At 48.1% G+C, this 25,846-nt stretch overlaps 1 protein-coding gene across 2 annotated transcripts in view; it reads right to left on the bottom strand.

Moving 5' to 3' along the window:
• Positions 1-25,846, bottom strand: part of BICRAL (BICRA like chromatin remodeling complex associated protein) — a 196,449-nt gene that overhangs the window by 14,798 nt on the left and 155,805 nt on the right. For both annotated transcript variants that reach the window (XM_063918308.1, XM_063918310.1), the window contains one exon: positions 24,690-24,792. In XM_063918308.1, the coding sequence (XP_063774378.1) occupies positions 24,690-24,792 (103 nt within the window). The remainder of the gene's footprint in view (positions 1-24,689; positions 24,793-25,846) is intronic.

Raw genomic sequence — 25,846 nt, 5'->3', positions numbered from 1 at the left:
AGCCTCCACAAGGTCAGGAACATCAACCTGGGTTGTAGATTCCTCATCAGAAGCAACTGTATCAGTGTCTGACGGATCAGTATATTCCCCATCCTCATCGGAAGAAACATCCGAAATATTAGTGGATTGTGAGGAAGAAATGGCTCTTTTAGATGACCCTTTGGCCCCAGAGGGGCGTGGGGTATATATTTTGTCTAACTAAGGATCTATTTAATTGTTGTAATTGGGTAGACAGAGCGTCCGCCCAGGGCGGATTAACTACAAGGACAATATGTGGCTGCAATGGCACAGGAGGTCCCACAGGGGGGCGCAAGACGTGTCACAAGCGTAATCAGCATACTTGAGAACGCTGCCCAAGGTGGGTCCTGATTGGCCACAGGTACTGCAGGTAGACTGGGAGTATGGCACTGAACGCCTGCACCAGCAGCTAAAACTTCCCCCTCAGGTAAATCCGTGGTGTCAGTACTGCAGGATGCAGAAGCGTCCACGGATTTCCCATCCTGTGTGGCAGACATTATAGGGAACGTAGCCGTAGGGCGTAACGGTACAATATAGCCAGACAAACACAATATCTGCAAAAAAAAACCTATGTTATTTGACAGTAAACACCGGACACAAAACAGAGGATTTAAGCGATATACACACAATAAAAATACCAAACTGTATATTCTGTGTAACACTAACTCAGTCACAGGTACAATGCAGTAGTTATTACGTATAAACAATAAAACTGCACTGGACTAGTAATTTACATATAACTACAGTATGTATGAGTATAGATATAACAATGCACAGTAGATACTGGATGTACAGTATATCACAGAATACTTGTACCAAATATTCAGATAGCAGTACACTTGTTCTTAACTAACACTGTCTAAAATGACATGTAGAATACTTAAGTGTCTGTAAAAGCATAGCACTGATAACGCAGGTGTCTTTACAGAGGAGATAGTACTCTGCAGTCCCGGAGATCAGCCCAGCTAGTAGTGAAGATGGCGCCAAAATCTCAGTCAGGGAGTGAGGGAGAGTGAAATATAGCACCAGGGCGGGAACACCAGCAGTAGATGGCGTCCGGAGCTGGGGGAGGGGCTACAAGTCTGCGCCTTATCGCCTATGCTGGTCCTCACCACCGGGTACTGTGGAGCCTATAAGAAACGGATTTTAGTAAATCCGACCAGTGCTCCTTTGCCCTGGTGGATATAGTGGGGTCCCTGTGCAGTACAGTGTCGATGCCAGCGGCGCGGTCCGTCTCCTGGGACCGCGACCGGATCGTGATTAACCGGCGGGCCCCACCTGGGGGACCCTCTTACCTCCTCCCTGATGTGCAGCCACGAGAACCAGGAGAGCGTCAGCGGTGTGTGCCTGAAGTCTGGTGCGCCTCCGCCGCAAGTACCCGGGAACCAGGCCGCGGGAGTATGCAGCACTGCTGGCGAAGTGACGGAGCCGCAGCAGGCATCAACTTACAAACTGAGCTCCAGTGCCTGGAGGCGGGGCTATAGAGGAGGAGGTGCAATGCATCCTGGGAACAGTCAAAGCTTTAGCGTGTTGGTGCCTCGGATAAAGATCCAACTCCACACCCCGAAGTTATACTGTGGAATACCAGTGTACGTGTGTGTGTGTGTGTGTGTGTGTGTGTGTGTGTGTGTGTGTGTGTGTATGTGTGTTTGGCTATTTAGGTGTATCCAGTGTGCACTCTTTGGGGACAACCAAGTGTTGAGGGTGCCCCATACCTCCTATCTCTGCGAAGCCCCACAATGGAACTCCTAAGACCTTTTTATTAAGTTCTGGAATATATTCAATTGTATTCCTTTTACAGTATTTCTCTCTGAAATTGCAATCTGTGTGCATTTTAAAATATAATAATATACAGGGTCGGCGCTACCATGGGCGCCGGCCAATAGAGGGCGGCATGCTTCTGCTGAATCAGTTTTACTTAAGATTATGTTGTACTAATGTTGTACTCCCAGAACTTACAGGGTCACAGTGGCCTGAGTTAAACACTTTAAGTGCTGTTAAATGGCAGCAGTGTTCCCCTGGGCTGGCAGCTGCACAGAAACGCAGCCCGCAGCCTTATCCTCCTTCCCCCCTCCTTCCTGACAGCAATAGGGGGTGTAAAAGGGGAGTACGGACAGCCTTCCTACCTGATTGGACAGTCACTGGGGAGGGAGTCAGCGTGGGAAACATTCGGGGACTTAAAACGCAGTGTGCCCGGAGGAAGGGGACTCTGTTGGGAGAACGTGCTGTGACAGGAGGATCTGTGTAAGGAGCACTGATCTAAGTTCAACTGAGGCAGACAGCAGAGGCTGAAGTACTGTGTCAGCCCCAGAGCGCTCTGGCAGCCTGTGTATCAGTGTGTATCAGTGTGTGCAGTGACTGCAGTACATCTCCCCCTGAGAGAGAGAGAGAGAGCATCGGGAGCAGAAGTGAATAGTGACACTCCTGCCCATATAAGGAGTGTGTGGGCAGCTTCAGTGAGGGATTCTATGGCAGGGGAGGGAGAGAAAGCTCCGCAGAGAACAGGGCTTTGCAGTGACCTCAGCCCGTCCAAATAAGAGAAAGAGCAAGCAGCTGCAAACGGGAAAAGCCTGGAGGAGATAGCACTGCAGAGTCAGCATCCAGAGGGAGTCCCAATGGGATTCTGGTGTCCATTCCACAGGAGGCTCAACAAAAGTAAGCAGGGACACTGCAGGCACATCTTACACACACAACACTTCTTGTTGATGTGACACAGTGCAACCCATTGCTAGCACCTCACCTAGATTACACCCCCCTTTCTTATGTCACCACCCTGACTGTTAGCAGCAGGAGAGTCTTGTGCCATGGTGACCACCAAGTACTTGCCGACTCCCACAAGCCAGTGACAATTTTGGGGATGCAGTTATGAGACCGGCTGTCACAATACCGACACTGGGTTTGCAACTATAATTAAAGAAAGAAACATGATAGGCACTCACTGGGTTTCATGAAAAGGATATATTGTATTATAAAAAAGGTTGGATTCATATATATATATGTAATAAGATTTTACTTACCGGTAAATCTATTTCTCGTAGTCCATAGTGGATGCTGGGGACTCCGTAAGGACCATGGGGAATAGACGGGCTCCGCAGGAGACATGGGCACTTTAAGAAAGAATTTAGATTCTGGTGTGCTCTGGCTCCTCCCTCTATGTCCCTCCTCCAGACCTCAGTTAGAGAAACTGTGCCCGGAAGAGCTGACAGTACAAGGAAAGGATTTTGGAAATCCAGGGCAAGACTCATACCAGCCACACCAATCACACCGTATAACTTGTGATAAACTTACCCAGTCAACAGTATGAACAACAACAGAGCATCAGTTCAACCCTGATGCAACAATATCATAGCCCTTATTGCAGCAATAACTATATACAAGTATTGCAGAAAAAGTCCGCACTTGGGACGGGCGCCCAGCATCCACTACGGACTACGAGAAATAGATTTACCGGTAAGTAAAATCTTATTTTCTCTAACGTCCTAGTGGATGCTGGGGACTCCGTAAGGACCATGGGGATTATACCAAAGCTAACAAACGGGCGGGAGAGTGCGGATGACTCTGCAGCACCGATTGAGCAAACAATAGGTCCTCCTCAGCCAGGGTATCAAACCTGTATAACTTTGCAAAAGTGTTTGAACCTGACCAAGTAGCAGCTCGGCATAGTTGTAATGCCGAGACCCCTCGGGCAGCCGCCCAAGAAGAGCCCACCTTCCTAGTGGAATGGGCTTTAACTGATTTTGGCAGCGGCAATCCAGCCGCAGAATGAGCCTGCTGAATCGTGTTACAGATCCAGCGAGCGATAGTTTGCTTTGAAGCAGGAGCACCCAGCTTGTTGGATGCATACAGGAGAAACAATGACCCTGTTTTCCTGACTCTAGCCGTTCTGGCTACATAAACCTTCAAAGCCCTGACCACATCCAGTAACTCGGAATCCTCCAAGTCACGAGTAGCCACAGGCACCACAATAGGTTGGTTCATATGAAAAGATGACACCACTTTTGACAGAAATTGTGGACGTGTCCGCAATTCTGCTCTATCCATATGGAAAACCAGATAGGGGCTTTTATGTGACAAAACCGCTAATTCTGACACTCGCCTAGCCGAAGCCAAGGCTAATAGCATGACCACTTTCCACGTGAGATATTTTAACTCCACCATTTTAAGTGGTTCAAACCAGTGTGATCTCAGGAAACTTAACACCACGTTAAGATCCCAAGGTGCCACTGGAGGCACAAAAGGAGGCTGAATATGCAGCACTCCCTTACAAACGTCTGAACTTCTGGTAGAGAAGCCAACTCTTTTCGAAAGAAAATGGATAGGGCCGAAATCTGGACCTTAATGGAACCCAATTTTAGGCCCAAATTCACTCCTGACTGTAGGAAGTGAAGGAAACGGCCCAGCTTGAATTCCTCTGTAGGAGCATTCCTGGCCTCACACCAAGAAACATATTTTCGCCATATACGGTGATAATGTTTAGCTGTCACGTCCTTCCTAGCCTTTATCCGCGTAGGAATGACCTCGTCCGGAATGCCCTTTTCTGCTAGGATCCGGCGTTCAACCGCCATGCCGTCTAACGCAGCCGCGGTAAGTCTTGGAACAGACAGGGCCCCTGTTGCAACAGGTCCTGTCTTAGAGGAAGAGGCCACGGGTCCTCTGTGATCATTTCTTGCAGATCTGGATACCAGGTCCTTCGTGGCCAATCTGGAACAATGAGGATTGTTCTCACTCCTCTTTTTCTTATTATCCTCAGCACCTTGGGTATGAGAGGAAGAGGAGGAAATAAATAGACCGACTGGAACACCCACGGTGTCACCAGTGCGTCCACAGCTATCGCCTGAGGGTCTCATGACCTGGCGCAATACCTTGTAGCTTTTTGTTGAGGCGGGATGCCATCATATCCACCTATGGCAGTTCCCACCGACTTGCAATCTGCGTCAAGACTTCTTGATGAAGTCCCCACTCTCCCGGATGGAGGTCGTGCCTGCTGAGGAAGTCTGCTTCCCAGTTGTCCACTCCCGGGATGAACACTGCTGACAGTGCGCTTACGTGATTCTCCGCCCAGCGAAGAATTCTGGTGGCTTCTGACTGAATCAGAACCGGTTGGTCGCGAAGCAGGGTCTCCGCTTGACGTAGGGCGTTGTACACGGCCCTTAGTTCCAGGATGTTGATGTGAAGACAAGTCTCCTGACTTACCCACAGAGCTTGGAACTTTTTTCCCTGTGTGACTGCTCCCCACCCTCGGAGGCTTGCATCCGTGGTCACCAGGATCCAGTCCTGAATGCCGAATCTGCGGCCCTCGAGAAGATGAGCACTCTGCAGCCACCACAGGAGAGACACCCTGGCCCTGGGGGATAGGGTGATTAACCGATGCATCTGAAGATGTGATCCGGACCACTTGTCCAATAAGTCCCATTGAAAGGTCCTCGCATGGAACCTGCCGAAGGGAATGGCCTCGTATGATGCCACCATCCTTCCCAGGACTCGAGTGCAGTGATGCACTGACACCTGTTTTGGTTTTAATAGGTTCCTGACCAGTGTCATGAGCTCCTGAGCTCTCTCTATCGGGAGATAAACCCTTTTGTCTAGAATCATGCCTAAGAAAGGCAGATGAGCCGTAGGAATCAACTGCGACTTCGGAATATTTAGAATCCAGCCGTGTTGTCGTTACACTTCCAGAGAAAGTTATACGCTGTTCAGCAACTGCTCTCTTGATCTCGCTTTTATGAGGAGATCGTCCCAGTACGGGATAATTGTGACACCTTGCTTCCGCAGGAGCACCATCATTTCCGCCATTACCTTAGTGAAGATTCTCGGGGCCGTGGAGAGACCAAACGGCAACGTCTGAAATTGGTAATGACAATCCTGTACCGCAAATCTGAGGTACGCCTGATGAGGTGGATAAACGGGGACATGAGGGTATGCATCCTTTATTTCCAGAGACACCATAAAATCTCCCCCTTTCAGGCTTGCTATGACCGCTCTTAGCGATTCCATTTTGAACTTGAACCCTTTCAGGTATATGTTCAGGGATTTTAAATTCAATATGGGTTTGACCGAACCGTCCGGTTTCGGGACTACAACATGGTCGAATAATAACCCCCTCCTTGTTGAAGGAGGGAAACCTTGACCACCACCTGTTGAAGATACAATTTGTGAATTGCCGTTAACACTATTTCCCTCTCGTGGGGGGAAGCCAGCAGGGCCGTCGGTGAGGGGGCATCTCCTCAAAGTCCAGCTTGTATCCCTGAGACACAATATTGCCCAGGGATCCAACAGGGAGTGAACCCACTTGTGGCTGAAATTACGAAGACGTGCCCCCACCGGGCCTAGCTCCGCTATGGAGCCCCAGCGACATGCGGTGGATTTTGTAGAGGCCGGGGAGGACTTCTGTTCCTGGGAACTAGCTGTGTTGTGCAGCTTCTTTCCTCTGCCCCTGCCTCTGGCAAGAAAGGACGTACCTCGGACTTTCTTGTTTCTTTGTGATCGAAAGGCTGCATTTGATAATGTCGTGCTTTCCTAGGCTGTGCAGGAATATAATAGAAAGGAAGGTAATTCACACACAGCGCCAATCGTTAAATGCAGCTTTAGTACACCTGAACGAGACTCTTCACTAGTCTCCGAATAGTCAAACACACAGTAAATTTAGGTATACCAATAGCGCTATTAACACATGTTCACATACAGAAAAAATCTTACATCAACAATGGTTTCCTATTGCAGCTTAGCCGAAGGAAATGCTGTGAATAGCAGGCCACAGATCGACAATAGGCTCGTATCCCAGATGTATTCACCTCATAAATGAGGATAGGAGTCACAAACAGAGAGAAAACATAAGCATTTCCTAAACAAGGAGGGTAAGGAATGTGAATATGAGGAAGGAGTAGTGATCTCCAAGTTCAAACCAAAATCCACCTTCTACCCGTCCCATCAAAATGGGTGTTTCATTGAGTGTTTGGCAAATTAGTAAACAATGAGGTACAGGAACTTATGAAAAAGAAAAAGAAATGTAAATGTAATTTAACAAAGAATGAATACCTGGCCCTAAAGGTGTTAAGGGATGACGAGAGTCTGATAATTAAACCCGCAGATAAAGGGGGAGGTGTGGTTCTGATGGACAGAGATAGATACATTGAGGAAATTCTGATACAGCTTGAAAATAAGATTTTACTCACCGGTAAATCTATTTCTCGTAGTCCGTAGTGGATGCTGGGGACTCCGTAAGGACCATGGGGGAATAGACGGCTCCGCAGGAGACTGGGCACATCTAAGAAAGATTTAGGACTATCTGGTGTGCACTGGCTCCTCCCCCTATGACCCTCCTCAAAGCCTCAGTTAGGAACTGTGCCCGGAAGAGCTGACACAATAAGGAAGGATTTTGAATCCCGGGTAAGACTCATACCAGCCACACCAATCACACCACATAACACGTGATAGGAACCCCGGTTAACAGTATGATAACAAAATTGGAGCCTCTGAAGAGATGGCTCACAACAAAAACCCGATTTTTGTAACAATAACTATGTACAGGTATTGCAGACAATCCGCACTTGGGATGGGCGCCCAGCATCCACTACGGACTACGAGAAATAGATTTACCGGTGAGTAAAATCTTGTTTTCTCTGACGTCCTAGTGGATGCTGGGGACTCCGTAAGGACCATGGGGATTATACCAAAGCTCCCAAACGGGCGGGAGAGTGCGGATGACTCTGCAGCACCGAATGAGAGAACTCCAGGTCCTCCTCAGCCAGGGTATCAAATTTGTAGAATTTTGCAAACGTGTTTGCCCCTGACCAAGTAACTGCTCGGCAAAGTTGTAAAGCCGAGACCCCTCGGGCAGCCGCCCAAGATGAGCCCACCTTCCGTGTGGAATGGGCTTTTACAGATTTAGGCTGCGGTAAGCCTACCGCAGAATGCGCCAGCTGAATAGTGCTACAAATCCAGTGCGCAATAGACTGCTTAGAAGCAGGAGCACCCAGCTTGTTGGGTGCATACAGGATAAACAGCGAGTCAGTCTTTCTGACTCCAGCCGTCCTGGAAATATAAATTTTTAGGGCCTTGACTACGTCCAGCAACTTGGAATCCTCCAAGTCCCTAGTAGCCGCAGGCACCACAATAGGTTGGTTCAAGTGAAAAGCTGAGACCACCTTTGGGAGAAACTGAGGACGAGTCCTCAATTCTGCCCTATCCATATGGAAAATCAGATAAGGGCTTTTACAAGACAAAGCCGCCAATTCTGAAACCCGCCTGGCCGACGCCAAGGCCAACAGCATGACCACTTTCCACGTGAGATATTTTAAATCCACAGTCTTAAGTGGTTCGAACCAATGTGATTTCAGGAATGCCAAAACCACATTGAGATCCCAAGGTGCCACTGGGGGCACAAAAGGAGGCTGAATATGCAGTACTCCTTTGACAAAAGTCTGAACTTCGGGCAGAGAAGCCAGTTCTTTTTGGAAGAAAATCGACAGAGCCGAAATCTGGACCTTTATGGACCCCAATTTGAGGCCCAACGTCACCCCTGCTTGCAGGAAGTGCAGGAATCGACCCAGTTGAAATTCCTCCGTCGGGGCCTTCATGGCCTCACACCAAGCAACATATTTTCGCCAAATGCGGTGATAATGTCTTGCGGTGACATCCTTCCTGGCTTTGATCAGGGTAGGGATGACTTCCTCCGGAATACCCTTTTCCTTCAGGATCCGGTGTTCAACCGCCATGCCGTCAAACGCAGCCGCGGTAAGTCTTGGAACAGACAGGGTCCCTGCTGCAGCAGGTCTTGTCTGAGCGGCAGAGGCCAAGGGTCCTCTGTAAGCATCTCTTGAAGTTCCGGGTACCAAGCTCTTCTTGGCCAATCCGGAACCACGAGTATGGTTTTCACTCCTCGCCTTCTTATTATTCTCAGTACCTTGGGTATGAGAGGTAGAGGAGGAAACACATAAACCGACTGGTACACCCATGGTGTCACTAGAGCGTCCACCGCTATCGCCTGAGGGTCTCTTGACCGGGCGCAATATCTTTTCAACTTCTTGTTGAGGCGGGACGCCATCATGTCTACCTGTGGTTTTTCCCACCGGTTGACCAGCATTTGGAAGACTTCTGGATGAAGTCCCCATTCTCCCGGGTGGAGGTCGTGCCTGCTGAGGAAGTCTGCTTCCCAGTTGTCCACTCCCGGAATGAACACTGCCGTCAGTGCTAACACATGATTCTCTGCCCATCTGAGAATCCTTGTGGCTTCTGCCATCGCCATCCTGCTTCTCGTGCCGCCCTGTCTGTTTACATGGGCGACCGCCGTGATGTTGTCTGACTGGATCAGTACCGGCTGGTTTTGAAGCAGGGGTCTTGCCTGGCTTAGGGCATTGTAAATGGCCCTTAGCTCCAGGATATTTATGTGAAGAGAAATCTCCTGATTTGACCACAGTCCTTGGAAATTTCTTCCCTTTGTGACTGCCCCCCAGCCCCGAAGGCTGGCATCCGTGGTCACCAGGACCCAGTCCTGTATTCCGAATCTGCGGCCCTCTAGTAGATGAGCCCTCTGCAGCCACCACAGCAGCGACACCCTGGTTCTGGCCGATAGGGTTATCCGCTGTTGCATCTGGAGATGGGACCCGGACCATTTGTCCAACAGGTCCCACTGGAACGTCCTTGCGTGGAACCTTCCGAATGGAATTGCTTCGTACGAAGCTACCATTTTTCCCAGGACTCGTGTGCATTGATGTACCGACACTTTTCCTGGTTTTAGAATGTCTCTGACCAGAGATGACAATTCCTCGGCTTTTTCCAGTGGAAGAAACACTCTTTTCTGGTCTGTGTCCAGAATCATTCCCAGGAACAGAAGACGTGTCGTCGGGACCAGCTGTGACTTTGGAATGTTTAGAATCCAGCCGTGCTGTTGTAGCACTTCCTGAGAAAGTGCCACCCCCACTATCAACTGTTCTTTGGACCTCGCCTTTATCAGGAGATCGTCCAAGTACGGGATAATTAAAACTCCCTTCTTGCGAAGGAGTATCATCATTTCGGCCATTACCTTGGTAAAGACCATCGGTGCCGTGGATAACCCGAACGGCAGCGTCTGGAACTGATAGTGACAGTCCTGTACCACAAATCTGAGGTACTCCTGGTGCGGAGGGTAAATGGGGACATGCAGGTACGCATCCTTGATGTCCAGGGATACCATGTAATCCCCCTCCTCCAGGCTCGCAATAACCGCCCTGAGCGATTCCATCTTGAACTTGAACGTTTTGATATAAGTGTTCAAGGTTTTTAAATTTAAGATGGGTCTCACCGAACCGTCCGGTTTCGGTACCACAAACATTGTGGAGTAGTAACCCTTTCCTTGCTGAAGGAGGGGTACCTTGACGATCACTTTCTGTGAATACAGTTTTTGAATAGCCACCAACACTGCCTCCCTGGCAGAGGGAGTTGCCGGCAAGGCAGATTTTAGGAAACGGCGGGGGGGAGACGTCCCGAATTCCAGCCTGTACCCCTGAGATACTACTTGAAGGACCCAGGGATCCACTTGTGAGAGAGCCCACTGTGTGCTGAAAAACCTGAGACGTGCCCCCACCGTTCCCGATTCCGCCTGAGCAGCCCCAGCGTCATGCTGTGGACTTACCGGACGCAGGGGAGGACTTCTGCTCCTGGGAACTAGCTGTGTGTTGCAGCTTTTTCCCCCTTCCTCTGCCCCTCGGCAGAAAGGATGAGCCTCTAGCCTGCTTGTTTTTCTGGGGCCGAAAGGACTGTACCTGATAATACGGTGCTTTCTTTTGCTGTGGGATAGCCTGTGGCAAAAAAGTAGATTTCCCAGCAGTAGCTGTGGAAACGAGGTCTGAAAGACCTTCCCCAAAAAGTTCCGCCCCTTTATAGGGTAAAACTTCCATATGCCGCTTGGAGTCGGCATCACCTGACCATTGCCTAGTCCATAACCCCCGTCTGGCGGCAATGGACATAGCACTTATTTTTGATGCCAGCCGGCAAATATCCCTCTGTGCATCACGCATGTATAAAACCGCGTCTTTTATATGGTCAATCGTTAGCAAAATATTGTCCCTATCCATGGTATCAATGTTTTCCGACAGGGAGTCTGACCACGCAGCAGCAGCACTGCACATCCAAGCTGATGCAATAGCGGGTCTCAATATAATGCCAGTGTGTGTGTATATAGCTTTTAGGGTACTTTCCAGCTTTCTATCAGCAGGTTCTTTTAGGGCGGCCGTATCCGGAGACGGTAGTGCCACCTTCTTTGATAAGCGTGTCAATGCTTTATCTACCCTAGGGGGTGTTTCCCAGCGTGACCTATCCTCTGGCGGGAAAGGGTACGCAGCCATTAACCGTTTAGAAATGATCAATTTCTTATCTGGGGAAGTCCACGCTTCCTCACACACCTCATTTAATTCCTCAGATGCAGGAAAAACTACTGGTAGTTTTTTCTCACCAAACATAATACCCTTTTTTTGTGGTACCTGGGGTATCATCAGAAATGTGTAAACATTTTTCATAGCCTCAATCATATAACGGGTGGACCTATTGGAGGGTATACTCGTCTCATCATCGTCGACACTGGAGTCGGTATCCGTGTCGACATCTGTATCTGTCATCTGAGGTAGCGGGCGTTTTATAGCCCCTGATGACATTTGAGACGCTTGGACAGGCACAAGCTGAGTAGCCGGCTGTCCTATGTCGTCAAACCTTTTATGTAAGGAGCTGACACTGTCACGTAATTCCTTCCATAAGTCCATCCACACTGGTGTCGACCCCGCAGGGGGTGACATCACATTCACAGGCATTTGCTCCGCCTCCACATCATTATCCTCATCATACATGTCGACACAGCAGTACCGACACACAGCAGACACACAGGGAATGCTCTTACAGAGGACAAGACCCCACAAAGCCCTTTGGGGAGACAGAGGGAGAGTTTGCCTGCACACACCAGGGCGCTATATAACACAGGGATATCACTATACAGAGTGTTTTCCCCTATAGCTGCCTATAATATATATATATTGCGCCTAAATTGTGCCCCCCCCTCTCTTTTTTACCCTTTCTGTAGTGCAGGACTGCAGGGGAGAGCCAGGGAGCTTCCTTCCAGCGAAGCTGTGAGGGAATAATGGTGCCAGTGTGCTGAGGGAGTTGGCTCCGCCCCTTTTTTGGCGGGCTTTCTCCCGCTATTTTATCGTTTCTGGCAGGGGTTAATATACACCTATATAGCCTCTGGGGCTATATATGGTGTTAGTTTTGCCAGCCAAGGTGTTATTATTGCTGCTCAGGGCGCCCCCCCCCCCCCCCAGCGCCCTGCACCCATCAGTGACCGCAGTGTGTGGTGTGCATGAGGAGCAATGGCGCACAGCTGCAGTGCTGTGCGCTACCTTGGAGAAGACAGAAGTCTTCAGCCGCCGATTTTCCGGACCACCTTCTTGTTTCTGGCTCTGTAAGGGGGACGGCGGCGCGGCTCCGGGAACGGACGACGAGGTCGGGTCCTGTGTTCGATCCCTCTGGAGCTAATGGTGTCCAGTAGCCTAAGTAGCCCAAGCTACCACCACTTAGGTAGGTTCGCTTCTTCTCCCCTTAGTCCCTCGTTGCAGTGAGCCTGTTGCCAGCAGGACTCACTGAAAATAAAAAACCTAAACTATACTTTCTTCTAGGAGCTCAGGAGAGCCCCTAGTGTGCATCCAGCTCAGCCGGGCACAGAAATCTAACGGAGGCTTGGAGGAGGGTCATAGGGGGAGGAGCCAGTGCACACCAGATAGTCCTAAATCTTTCTTAGATGTGCCCAGTCTCCTGCGGAGCCGTCTATTCCCCCATGGTCCTTACGGAGTCCCCAGCATCCACTAGGACGTCAGAGAAAATGGGACAACATACCGTAAGCTTAAAACAGACCCTACGGCAAGGATAGTAAAAGAATTAAACAACCTGACAGAGGAAGCTGTCCAAAGTGGGGTTTTGACCAAATCAGAAAGTGAATTCATTAATATTAAATTTCCTACTGTGCCAACCTTTTATACCTTACCCAAAATACATAAGGATCCCCTTAACCCCCCTGGACGACCAATAGTTGCCGGTACAAATAGCATTTCCTCCAATCTTTCGGCAGTGGTCGACTCATATTTACAGCCTTTGGTGAAATTAACTAACTCATACCTCAAGGATACGAGTGATGTATTGAGAGTTATAGAGGACATACAATGGAGTGACAATTTCACCCTGATAAGTGCAGATGTATCTACGCTCTATACAATAATAGAGATGGAGAGGGGTTTGGAGGCAGTGACATACTTCTTAGATAAATCAGCACTTTCAGAGGCCACTAAATCGTTTGTCCTGAAAAGTATAAAATTTATTCTAACAAACAATTATTTTTATTTTGGAGGATCCTACTATATCCAGTTGATTGGAACCGCCATGGGCACCAGGTTCGCCCCCAGCTATGCCAATCTCTTCATGGCATATTGGGAAACAACTATGGTCTGGCATGGAGACCAGCTGGGGGCGGATCTGGTGTCCTGGCGACGTTTTATAGACAATGTTCTATTCATCTGGAGTGGTACGGATGAAAATTTGGAGATTTTTTGTCGGACCCTTAATACGAATGATTATAACATCAATCTCACCTTTACCATAAGCAAAACTGACATTACCTTTCTAGATCTGTTTATTTATGTGAAGAATAATACTCTCTTTACAAAATTATATAGAAAGGAAACAGATTCCAATAGCTATATAGAGAAGAGCAGCCTTCATCATAAAAACTGGCTCGATGGGATACCCTACGGCCAGTTTTTAAGGGTGAAACGTAACTGCACTGAAGAAACTATATGTGAACAACAGATTGTTGAAATGAGTGATAGATTTCTTGAAAAGGGCTATAAGAGGGAAGATTTGGAATGTTCAAAATTGCGGTTGGAATCGATAGATAGGAAATCCTTGTTAGATAGGAATAAGAAGATTCAGGATACAGGTAGTCAATTTCAAACATGGAATTTTATAAGTGATTTTAGTATTCAACACAAGGAAATTGAGTCCATCTTCAAGAAACATTGGAGAATTTTAAAAGAGGACCCTGTTTTAGGAAAAGAGATCCCTGATAAACCACTATTTACTTATAGGAGGGCCAAAAATATTAAAGATGAGCTGGTACACAGTGCTATAAATGATACGAAACGTACAAGCACTAGGAGCAATGGATTCCATAGATGTGGACTGTGTACCATGTGCCGTCTGGTAAAGGGCCCTAGTAAACAAAAAGAGTTTGATGTAAATGGGGAGAAATTTCACATCCATAATTTTATTACTTGTAACACTAAAAATGTTGTCTATGTTTTATCTTGCACATGTGATCTTTTTTATGTCGGCAAGACGAGTAGGAACCTTAAGACTCGTCTTGCCGAACATACCTATAATATAAGAAAGGGGTTAGAAACACATTAAGTCTCCATGCATTTTAAAAAAGTGCATCAATGCAACCCCAAATATTTAAAATCTTTTATGGGTATTCAAACCATCACTCCGAATTGGAGAAATCGTAATTTAGAGATTAATTTGGCTAAGGCGGAGATAAAATGGATGTTTAAATTAGTGATGAGCGGATTCGGTTTTACTCGGTTTTACTCGGTTTTACTCGGTTCTCAAAACGGCATCTTATTGGCTCACGGATGTCACGTGTTTTGGATAGCCAATAAGATGCCGTTTTGAGAACCGAGTAAAACCGAGTAAAACCGAGTAAAACCGAACCTCGCTCATCACTAGTTTAAATTGAATTCATTAGTCCCCAAGGGCTTAAATTCTGAGTTTGAACTTAAGTGGTTTTTATGATGTCTTAATTTTCATTGTTTTAATATATTTTTTTATGTTTGTTTTTATTTTGGGTATATACTGTTGAGGATATATTATTTCTTCTCCTGTTATGGACGTTCTAAGGACTTTACAAGTGATTTGGAGCGCTAAGTTCTGTAGAAGCGCTGCAATGGGACATTTGGAACGCACCCTGGAATACAACAGTCTTACTTCCGGCGTGATCGCAGGTGGAACGCACCGTGGAACGCACGATGCGTACTTCCGGTTCCGGTAGAGCTTCCGCGAACGTCATTTCCGCGGGGAAACCAGCGGTAACGGATGCGACGTGATTAAGAAGAACACCTGGTTACTTCACATAATTAGATGGGGTATTTAGGAGCAACATTGTTAGTCAGCCACCATGCCTCTGATGAAGGACTAAGGTCCGAAAAGCTTCAGGCGTGGTGACTGACGTATTTGGGGACTACCATTGACCGACACAGCTTCCTGTTACCAGTGGGTTGGAGATTCCGGAGCTCTGATCTGCTTCCTTGTTGAAGACCTGGGAGGGTAACGGTGTTGATGCCTGGTCCTATGTCCTAACCCACAATAGTGGTTACATGCTTATGTTTTCTCTCTGTTTGTGACTCCTATCCTCATTTATGAGGTGAATACATCTGAGATACGAGCCTATTGTCGATCTGTGGCCTGCTATTCACAGCATTTCCTTCGGCTAAGCTGCAATAGGAAACCATTGTTGATGTAAGATTTTTTCTGTATGTGAACATGTGTTAATAGCGCTATTGGTATACCTAAATTTACTGTGTGTGTGCAGGAATATAAGGCAAAAGATCAGAATTACCAGCCATAGCTGTGGAGATCAGGTCCGAGATCCCTTCTCCACACAATCCTCAGCCTTCCATATGCCTCTTAAGTCGGCATCACCTGTCCATTGTATATCTACAGGACACGTCAAGCAGAAATCGACATAGCGTTGACTCTAGAACCCAGTAGACTAATGCCTTTTTGGGCCTGTTTTATATATATATCTTAAGACAGCATCTTTAATATATATATCTATATATATACATATATATATACATACTAGGGTCTCAATCTCTGCTGATAAGGTACCTGTCCACGCTGCTACAGCGCTATAAACCCATGCCGACACAATCGCCGGTCTGAGTAGTGTACCAGAATGTGCACGCTATCTGCAGGATCCCTGAGGATAGCTGTTAAGTCAGGGCTACCTTTTGGGCAAACGTGACACCCTAGGGGAAGATTCCCATCGTATCCTGGCCCTAGTAGGGGAAGGATACTCCGAGAATTCTTTGTGGGAAGCTGCAGCTTCTTGTCTCGAGATTCCCGCTCTTTGGGGGGGGACCCCTTGATTTAAGGGGTTCCCACTCCTCCAGGGTACCCCGGCCAGGGGTGACTAGTTGGGTGTGTAATGCCAGGGCCGCAGGGACCAGTATAAAAGTGTCTCCCGGCTGTGGCATTATGTACCTGGCTAGTGGAGCCCGGTGCTGGTTTCAAAAATACGGGGGACCCCTACGCTTTTTGTCCCCCGTATTTTTGGAACCAGGACAGGTGCTGGTTGATTAAATATGGGGGAACCCCTGTCATTTTTTTCCCCATATTTTTTCAACCAGGACCGGCTCAAAGAGCCCGAGGCTAGTTGTGCTTAGGAGGGGGGACCCCACGCAATTTTTTTCTGAATTTTTAAGACTTTAATCAACTATTTAAGGTACACAATGAAGCCCTGCACGGATCTCACAGATCCGGACGGGATTCCTTGTGTTTTGTCAGGCAGTGTTTTACTCATCACTCCCGAAAAACACTGCCTGATATTACGAATCACATCGACATCGGAAAATAAGATTTTACTCACCGGTAAATCTATTTCTCGTAGTCCGTAGTGGATGCTGGGGACTCCGTAAGGACCATGGGGAATAGACGGCTCCGCAGGAGACTGGGCACATCTAAAGAAAGATTTAGGACTATCTGGTGTGCACTGGCTCCTCCCCCTATGACCCTCCTCCAAGCCTCAGTTAGGAACTGTGCCCGGAAGAGCTGACACAATAAGGAAGGATTTTGAATCCCGGGTAAGACTCATACCAGCCACACCAATCACACCATATAACACGTGATAGGAACCCCGGTTAACAGTATGATAACAATTGGAGCCACTGAAGAGATGGCTCACAACAAAACCCGATTTTTGTAACAATAACTATGTACAAGTATTGCAGACAATCCGCACTTGGGATGGGCGCCCAGCATCCACTACGGACTACGAGAAATAGATTTACCGGTGAGTAAAATCTTATTTTCTCTGACGTCCTAGTGGATGCTGAGGACTCCGTAAGGACCATGGGGATTATACCAAAGCTCCCAAACGGGCGGGAGAGTGCGGATGACTCTGCAGCACCGAATGAGAGAACTCCAGGTCCTCCTCAGCCAGGGAATCAAATTTGTAGAATTTAGCAAACGTGTTTGCCCCTGACCAAGTAGCTGCTCGGCAAAGTTGTAAAGCCGAGACCCCTCGGGCAGCCGCCCTAGATGAGCCCACCTTCCTTGTGGAATGGGCTTTTATTGATATAGGCTGCGGTAATCCTACCGCAGAATGCGCCAGCTGAATAGTGCTACAAATCCAGCGCGCAATAGACTGCTTAGAAGCAGGAGCACCCAGCTTGTTGGGTGCATACAGGATAAACAGCGAGTCAGTTTTTCTGACTCCAGCCATCCTGGAACATAAATTTTCAGGGCCCTGACTACGTCCAGCAACTTGGAATCCTCCAAGTCCCTAGTAGCCGCAGGCACCACAATAGGTTGGTTCAAGTGAAAAGCTGAGACCACCTTCGGGAGAAACTGAGGACGAGTCCTCAATTCTGCCCTATCCATCTGGAAAATCAGATAAGGGCTTTTTCAAGACAAAGCCGCCAAATCTGAAACCCGCCTGGCCGAAGCCAGGGCCAACAGTATGACCACTTTCCACGTGAGATATTTTAATTCCACAGTCTTAAGTGGTTCGAACCAATGTGATTTCAGGAATGCCAAAACCACATTGAGATCCCAAGGTGCCACTGGGGGCACAAAAGGAGGCTGAATATGCAGAACTCCTTTGACAAAAGTCTGAACTTCAGGCAGTGAAGCCAGTTCTTTCTGGAAGAAAATCGACAGAGCCGAAATCTGGACCTTGATGGACCCCAATTTGAGGCCCAACGTCACCCCTGCTTGCAGGAAGTGTAGGAATCGACCCAGTTGAAATTCCTCCTTCGGGGCCTTCATGGCCTCACACCAAGCAACATATTTCCGCCAAATGTGGTAATAATGTCTTGCGGTGACATCCTTCCCGGCTTTGATCAGGGTAGGGATGACTTCCTCCGGAATACCCTTTTCCTTTAGGATCCGGTGTTCAACCGCCATGCCGTCAAACGCAGCCGCGGTAAGTCTTGGAACAGACAGGGTCCCTGCTGCAGCAGGTCTTGTCTGAGCGGCAGAGGCCAAGGGTCCTCTGCCAGCATCTCTTGAAGTTCCGGGTACCAAGCTCTTCTTGGCCAATCCGGAACCATGAGTATGGTTTTCACTCCTCGCAGTCTTATTATTCTCAGCACCCTGGGTATGAGAGGTAGAGGAGGAAACACATAAACCGACTGGTACACCCACGTGTCACTAGAGCGTCCACAGCGATCGCCTGAGGGTCCCTTGACCTGGCTCAATATCTTTTCAACTTTTTGTTGAGGCGGGACGCCATCATGTCCACCCGTGGTCATTCCCAACGGTTTACCCGCATTTGGAAAACTTCTGGAAGAAGTCCCCATTCACCCGGGTGTAGGTCGCCCATCGGAGAATCCTTGTGGCTTCTGCCATCGCCATCCTGCTTCTTGTGCCGCCCTGTCTGTTTACATGGGCGACCGCCGTGATGTTGTCTGAATGGATCAGTACCGGCTGGTTCTGAAGCAGGGGCCTTGCTTGGCTTAGGGCATTGTAAATGGCCCTTAGCTCCAGAATAATTATGTGAAGCGAAATCTCCTTGGAAATTTCTTCCCTGTGTGACTGCACCCCAGCCCCGAAGGCTGGCCTCCGTGGTCACCAGGACCCAGTCCTGTATTCCGAATCTGCGGCCCTCTAGTAGATGAGCCCTCTGCAGCCACCACAGCAGCGACACCCTGTTTCTTGCCGACAGGGTTATCCGCTGTTGTATCTGTAGATGGGACCCGGACCATTTGTCCCACAGGTCCCACTGGAACGTCCTTGCGTGGAACCTTCCGAATGGAATTATGCTTCGTACGAAGCTACCATTTTTTCCAGGACTCGTGTGCTTCCACTGGAAGAAACACTCTTTTCTGGTCTGTGTCCAGAATCATTCCCAGGAACAGAAGACGTGTCGTCGGGACCAGCTGTGACTTTGGAATATTGAGAATCCAGTCGTGCTGTTGTAGCACTTCCCGAGAGAGTGCTACCCCTACTACCAACTGTTCTTTGGACCTCACCTTTATCAGGAGATCGTCCAAGTACGGATAATAAAAACTTCCTTCCTGCGAAGGAGTATCATCATTTCGGCCGTTACCTTGGTAAAGACCTTCGGTGCCGTGGACAACTCCAACGGCAGCGTCTGGAACTGATAGTGACAGTCCTGTACCACACATCTGAGGTACTCCTGGTGAGGAGGGTAAATGGGGACATGCAGGTACGCATCCTTGATGTCCAGGGAGACCCTGTAATCCCCCTCGTCCAGGCTCGTAATAACCGCCCTGAGCGATTCCATCTCGAACTTGAATCTTCTGATATAAAAGTTCAAGTATTTTAATTTTAAGATGGGTCTCACCGAACCGTTCTGTTTCGGTACCACAACCATTGTGGAATAGTAACCCCTTCCTTGCTGAAGGAGGGGCACCTTGACAATCACTTGTTGTGATTATAGTGTTGAATAGCCACCAACACCGCCTCCCTGGCAGAGGGAGGTGCCGGTAAGGCAGATTTTAGGAAACGGCGGGGGGAAGAACGTCTCGAACTCCAGCCTGTACCCCTGAGATACTACTTGAAGGACCCAGGGATCCATGTGAGAGAGCCCACTGGGCGCTGACATTTCTGAGACGGGCCCCCACCGTACCCGGGTCCACCTGAGCAGCCCCAGCGTCATGCTGTGGACTTACCGGACGCAGGGAGGACTTCTGCTCTTGGGAACTAGCTGTGCGCTGCAGCTTTTTCCTCTACCTTTGCCTCTCGGCAGAAAGGATGAGCCTCTAGCCCTCTTGCTTTTCAGGGGCCGAAAGGACTGTACTTGATGATACGGTGCTTTCTTTTGTTGTGGGGTAGCCTGTGGCAAAAAAGTCGATTTCCCAGCAGTAGCTGTGGAAACGAGGTCTGAAAGACCATCCCCAAACAGTTTTACCCCCTTCTAGGGCAAAACTTCCATGTGCCGATTCGAGTCGGCATCGCCTGACCATTGGCGAGTCCATAACCCCCGTCTGGCGGCAATGGACCTAGCGCTTATTTTTGATGCCAGCCGGCAAATATCCCTCTGTGAATCACGCATGTATAAGACCACGTCTTTTATATGCTCTATTGTCAGCAAAATATTGTCCCTATCCATAGTTATTTTCCGACAGGGAATCTGACCACGCAGCGGGAGCACTGCACATCCATGACGAAGCAATGGCTGGTCGCAATATAATGCCCGAGTGTGTGACTATATCTCTCAGGGTAACCCCCTGCTTTTTATCAGCAGGTTCCTTCAGGGCGGCCGTATCCGGAGACAGTAGTGCCACCTTTTCTGATAAGCGTGTAAGCGCTGTATCTACCCTATGGGGTGTTTCCCAACGTGACCTATCCTCTGGCGGGAAAGGGTACGCTGCCAATAACCGTTTAGAAATTATCAATTTCTTACCGGGGGAAGACCACGCTTCCTCACACACCTCATTTAATTTCTCAGATGCAGGAAAAACTACTGGTAGTTTTCTGTCACCAAACATAATACCCTTTTATGTGGTACCTGGGGTATTATCATAAATGTGTAATACATTTTTCATTGCCTCAATCATGTAACGGGTGGACCTATTTGGAGGGTACACTAGTCTCATCGTCGTCGACACTGGAGTCGGTATCCGTGTCGACATCTGTTTCTGCCATCTGAGGTAGCGGGCGTTTTTAGAGCCCCCCATGACATTTGAGACGCTGGAACAGGCACAAGCTGAGTAGCCGGCTGTTCTGTGTCGTCGACCTTTTGTGTAAGGAGTTGACACTTTCACGTAATCCTTCCATAAGTCCAACCACACCGGTGTCGATCCCGCAGGGGGTGACATCACATTTACAGGCATTCGCTCCGCCTCCACATCATTATCCTCCTCATACATGTCGACACAGCCGTACCGACACACAGCATACACACAGGGAATGCTCTGACAGAGGACAGGACCCCACAAAGCCCTTTGGGGAGACAGAGGGAGTGTATGCCAGCACACACCAGGGCGCTATATATCACAGGGATATCACATATAAAGAGTGTTTTCCATTATAGCTGCCTATATATATTGTATACTGCGCCTAAATTATGCCCCCCCTCTCTTTTTAACCCTTTCTGTAGTGTATTGACTGCAGGGGAGAGCCAGGGAGCTTCCCTCCAACGGAGCTGTGAGGGAAAAATGGCGCCAGTGTGCTAAAGGAGATAGCTCCGCCCCTTTTTCGCGGACTTTCTCCCGCATTTTTATGGATTTTGGCAGGGGTTAAAAAGCACCTATATAGCCTCTGGGGCTATATATGGTGCCAGTTTGCCAGCCAAGGTGTCAGTATTGCTGCTCAGGGCGCCCCCCCCCCCAGCGCCCTGCACCCATCAGTGACCGGAGTGTGAGGTGTGCATGAGGAGCAATGGCGCACAGCTGCAGTGCTGTGCGCTACCTTGGAGAAGACCGAAGTCTTCAGCCGCCGATTTTCCGGACCACCTTCTTGCTTCTGGCTCTGTAAGGGGGACGGCGGCGCGGCTCCGGGAACGGACGACGAGGTCGGGTCCTGTGTTCGATCCCTCTGGAGCTAATGGTGTCCAGTAGCCTAAGAAGCCCAAGCTACCACCACTTAGGTAGGTTCGCTTCTTCTCCCCTTAGTCCCTCGATGCAGTGAGCCTGTTGCCAGCAGGTCTCACTGAAAATAAAAAACCTAACAAACACTTTCTTCCTAGGAGCTCAGGAGAGCCCCTAGTGTGCATCCAGCTCAGCCGGGCACAGAAATCTAACTGAGGCTTGGAGGAGGGTCATAGGGGGAGGAGCCAGTGCACACCAGATAGTCCTAAATCTTTCTTTAGATGTGCCCAGTCTCCTGCGGAGCCGTCTATTTCCCATGGTCCTTACGGAGTCCCCAGCATCCACTAGGACGTCAGAGAAAAAACGATTGTGCAAAACTCGGCAGCTTAGTAAATCATCGTATCAGGATTCAAAAAGTTGCAGTAAAATGCACCCGATACCATTCGAGTTCAAACACCCTTCAAAACGGCCAAAACACGAATCTTTGTAAATATACCCCACTGTCTGTTCTCTAATCTTTTGTGCAATAAATTCACCTTAGCACTTAATTACACATATCCAAACAGGTGTCGGCGTTGTCGACGGAGACACCCCTCACACACATATTTGCTCCATCTCCTCCTTAGGGGAGCCTTTTACCTCAGACATGTCGACACACACGTACCGACACACCACACACTCAGGGAATGCTCATCTGAAGACAATTCCCCCACAAGGCCCTTTGGAGAGATAGAGAGAGAGTATGCCAGCACACACCCCAGCGCTATTAACCCAGGAATAACACAGTAACTTAATGTTAACCCAGTAGCTGCTGTTTATAATGATTTTTGCGCCTAATTATGTGCCCCCCCTCTCTTTTTACCCTCTTCTACCGTGTATCTGCAGGGGAGAGGCTGGGGAGCTTCCTCTCAGCGGAGCTGTGGAGAAAAAATGGCGCAGGTGAGTGCTGAGGAAGAAGCCCAGCCCCCTCGACGGCGGGCTTCTGTCCCGCTTAAATATACATTTTCTTGGCGGGGGCTCATATATATATACAGTGCCCAACTGTATATATGCTAAACTTTTGCCAAAGAGGTCCCAATTGCTGCCCAGGGCACCCCCCCCCCCCCCCGCACCCTGCACCCTTACAGTGACCGGAGTATGTGAGGTGTGTGTGGGAGCAATGGCGCACAGCTGCAGTGCTGTGCGCTACCTCAGTGAAGACTGGAGTCTTCTGCCGCCGATTTCGAAGTCTTCTTGCTTCTTATGCTCACCCGGCTTCTGTCTTCCGGCTCTGCGAGGGGGACGGCGGCGCGGCTCTGGGATCGGACGACGAGGGTGAGATCCTGTGTACAATCCCTCTGGAGGTAATGGTGTCCAGTAGCCTAAGAAGCAGGACCTATATGCAGAGAGTAGGGCTGCTTCTCTCCCCTCAGTCCCACGATGCAGGGAGTCTGTTGCCAGGAGAGCTCCCTGAAAATAAAAAACCTAACAAAATACTTTCTTACAGCAAGCTCAGGAGAGCTCACTGAACAGCACCCAGCTCGTCCGGGCACAGATTCAAACTGAGGTCTGGAGGAGGGACATAGAGGGAGGAGCCAGAGCACACCAGAATCTAAATTCTTTCTTAAAGTGCCCATGTCTCCTGCGGAGCCCGTCTATTCCCCATGGTCCTTACGGAGTCCCCAGCATCCACTAGGACGTTAGAGAAATATATATATATATATATATAATACATATATAAAACGTAAATGGGCTCTACTGTAGTGTAACGTGAATAAGGGACACTACTGTGTTACATAACTTAATAAAGGGGCACTACTGTGTGACGAAACATCAATAAGAGGCACTACTGTGACGTAAAGTGAATATGGGGGCTAGGCTTAAGTTTTGCCTAGGATGCCGGAAAACCTTGCACCAGCCCCAATCATATATACTTTGTAACTATCTCTTTTTGTAACTGCAAGCTCTGAAGTTATTCTTATTCATGAAATTAAAACTTAATTTCTCATTCTGACCTCTGTGTTCTTACCCTATGCCATGTGAGGCACACATGCTACTGATTTTTAAAGTGTATTTACTGTAAACCTTTGGGGGTGGCAGACCGATATATTTTATTTTTAAGATAATTAGCATAACACCAATGTCACGACCGCCCGACTTGGAAGGAGATTGAGGGCGGGTGCGCCTGCGACAAACACTGTTCCACAATCAGTGGTTCTTAGTTAATGGACTGGGTGCATTTTGCAGGAGTAATGGTCTCCCTATAGCGGAGGTAATTTGTACTCAACGCCTTTCACAAAACGCCATGCTCTTGCACAACTACACCTGGATGATCTTCCCAGCCACATTAAGGTGCACGCTAAGCCTCTACTCTCTGGGATGTCTCTGTAACCTAGATGTATGCCTAGGTATATGGAGACATAGGTAAAATGCAGGGACACACTATGTGAAAGAACAAATATTACATGAAAGTCTGACCTTCTATCCTTTTAGAACAGCCTCATTTCTGGATTAAGGTAATCACGGAAGTGAGAATTTATGGGGTCCGTTTTTATTACACGTTGCAGCTTTGCATGGGTGAAACACATTATTATGTTGATCAGAGTACAAATGTGTGACGTGGAAGGATGAAAAGAGGTCCTATTAAAAGTACAGAACAAACCCAAGAGCGCTAGCTTCAAGCTACCTCAGAGTTGAAGTCCCATTTCAATAATCTCACTCAAGAAAAGGAAATCTTGTTCCTGCACTGCACTATGCTGCTCGGGAGAAATCTAGATGAACGGACGCAAATAGGGGTGCTCAGCGGGTCCATGGCAGACGTTTTTTGCATGTTGTAAATTACCTTCACTATCTGTAAGGCCTGGGTTTAGTAAGCATTTTACTGGTTTGTACAAAAATACTCACCAGGATCAACCAATGCCATCCGTTTCTCACGTGTCAGAGTGGCTCTCTCCTCCTGGTTGAACATTCTGTCTAACATCACCATTTCTGCAGAAGGATTGATCCGCTAAGGCATGAATAAAAGCAATGTTACCAGTGCTATAACATCACACATAAAGTATAACTTTTCATTATACCCTTTCAGCGTTATGTAGTTTAAAAGGAAGTTATGAGAGCGATAATGTGCTTTCTAAACAGCTTTTTCATGTAACTTTATTATTGGTTTTGTTATATATTAGTTGTTGTTATTATTATTATTATTATTATTATTATTATTATTATTATTATTATTACTATTAGTAGTAGTCTAAAAATACACCTTTGGAGACACTACAAATATATTTTAGCATTTTTGCTTTTTGTTTTCTGTTTGACTTATAACTTAAAGAGAAAAGAAAGGTAGTTTTTTGTTTTACATCGAGAACTAATCTAGGTCTTCTCAGATCTGTCTTCTGTGACTGTTCCAAAGGGTGGTCTCCGCAGCTCACTACTAAGTGCAGCAACCTGTCTGCCCATGCCACACCACATATATAAAGCTGCTAGTGCGACGGGGACTGTCTACATCGTTCTCAGCAAAGTTCAGTTCAGGTGGAGACATACCCTCTTCCTCGCCAAGTAATTCATTATGTAAATCCACTATAAAAATAACACTACAATCCTCAGTGTCTCTCTCATCTTGCACATGTGCGGTAGGACTGCCCATCCATGATAAATGGTTTGTAACCATCCATGTTTTTTGCCTACAAAAACATTTTTTACACTTGCTGGCGGGGACCCAATCAGTGGCGGCTCCAGAAGTGGGGCTGCTGCATAGTCCAAAATTCAAATAGGGGAGCCACACCAACTGCCAAACCAAATACTGCCAAACATCACCGGGACTCACTGGCAGTTGGTGTGGCTCCCTTATTTTAATTTTGGACTGTGCTGCAGCCACACCTCTGGAGCCAACACTGGACCCAATGGTTCTCTTTCGGGTCTCCTTTTCTTTGCACATGTACGGATGTGGTCTCCTTTTCTTTGCATATGGGCGGTCATGGTGTCATAGGTGTTTCTATAATGGGTGCAGTGTGTGCGGTGCACACGGGCCCCTAAGTCCAGGATAGCCCACACCGCACACACTG

Source organism: Pseudophryne corroboree, chromosome 4 (assembly GCF_028390025.1).
Source record: "Pseudophryne corroboree isolate aPseCor3 chromosome 4, aPseCor3.hap2, whole genome shotgun sequence".
Taxonomy (NCBI): domain Eukaryota; kingdom Metazoa; phylum Chordata; class Amphibia; order Anura; family Myobatrachidae; genus Pseudophryne; species Pseudophryne corroboree.
The sequence above is the reverse complement of the archived record's forward strand: the minus strand, read 5'-3'. Positions and strand labels throughout refer to the sequence as shown.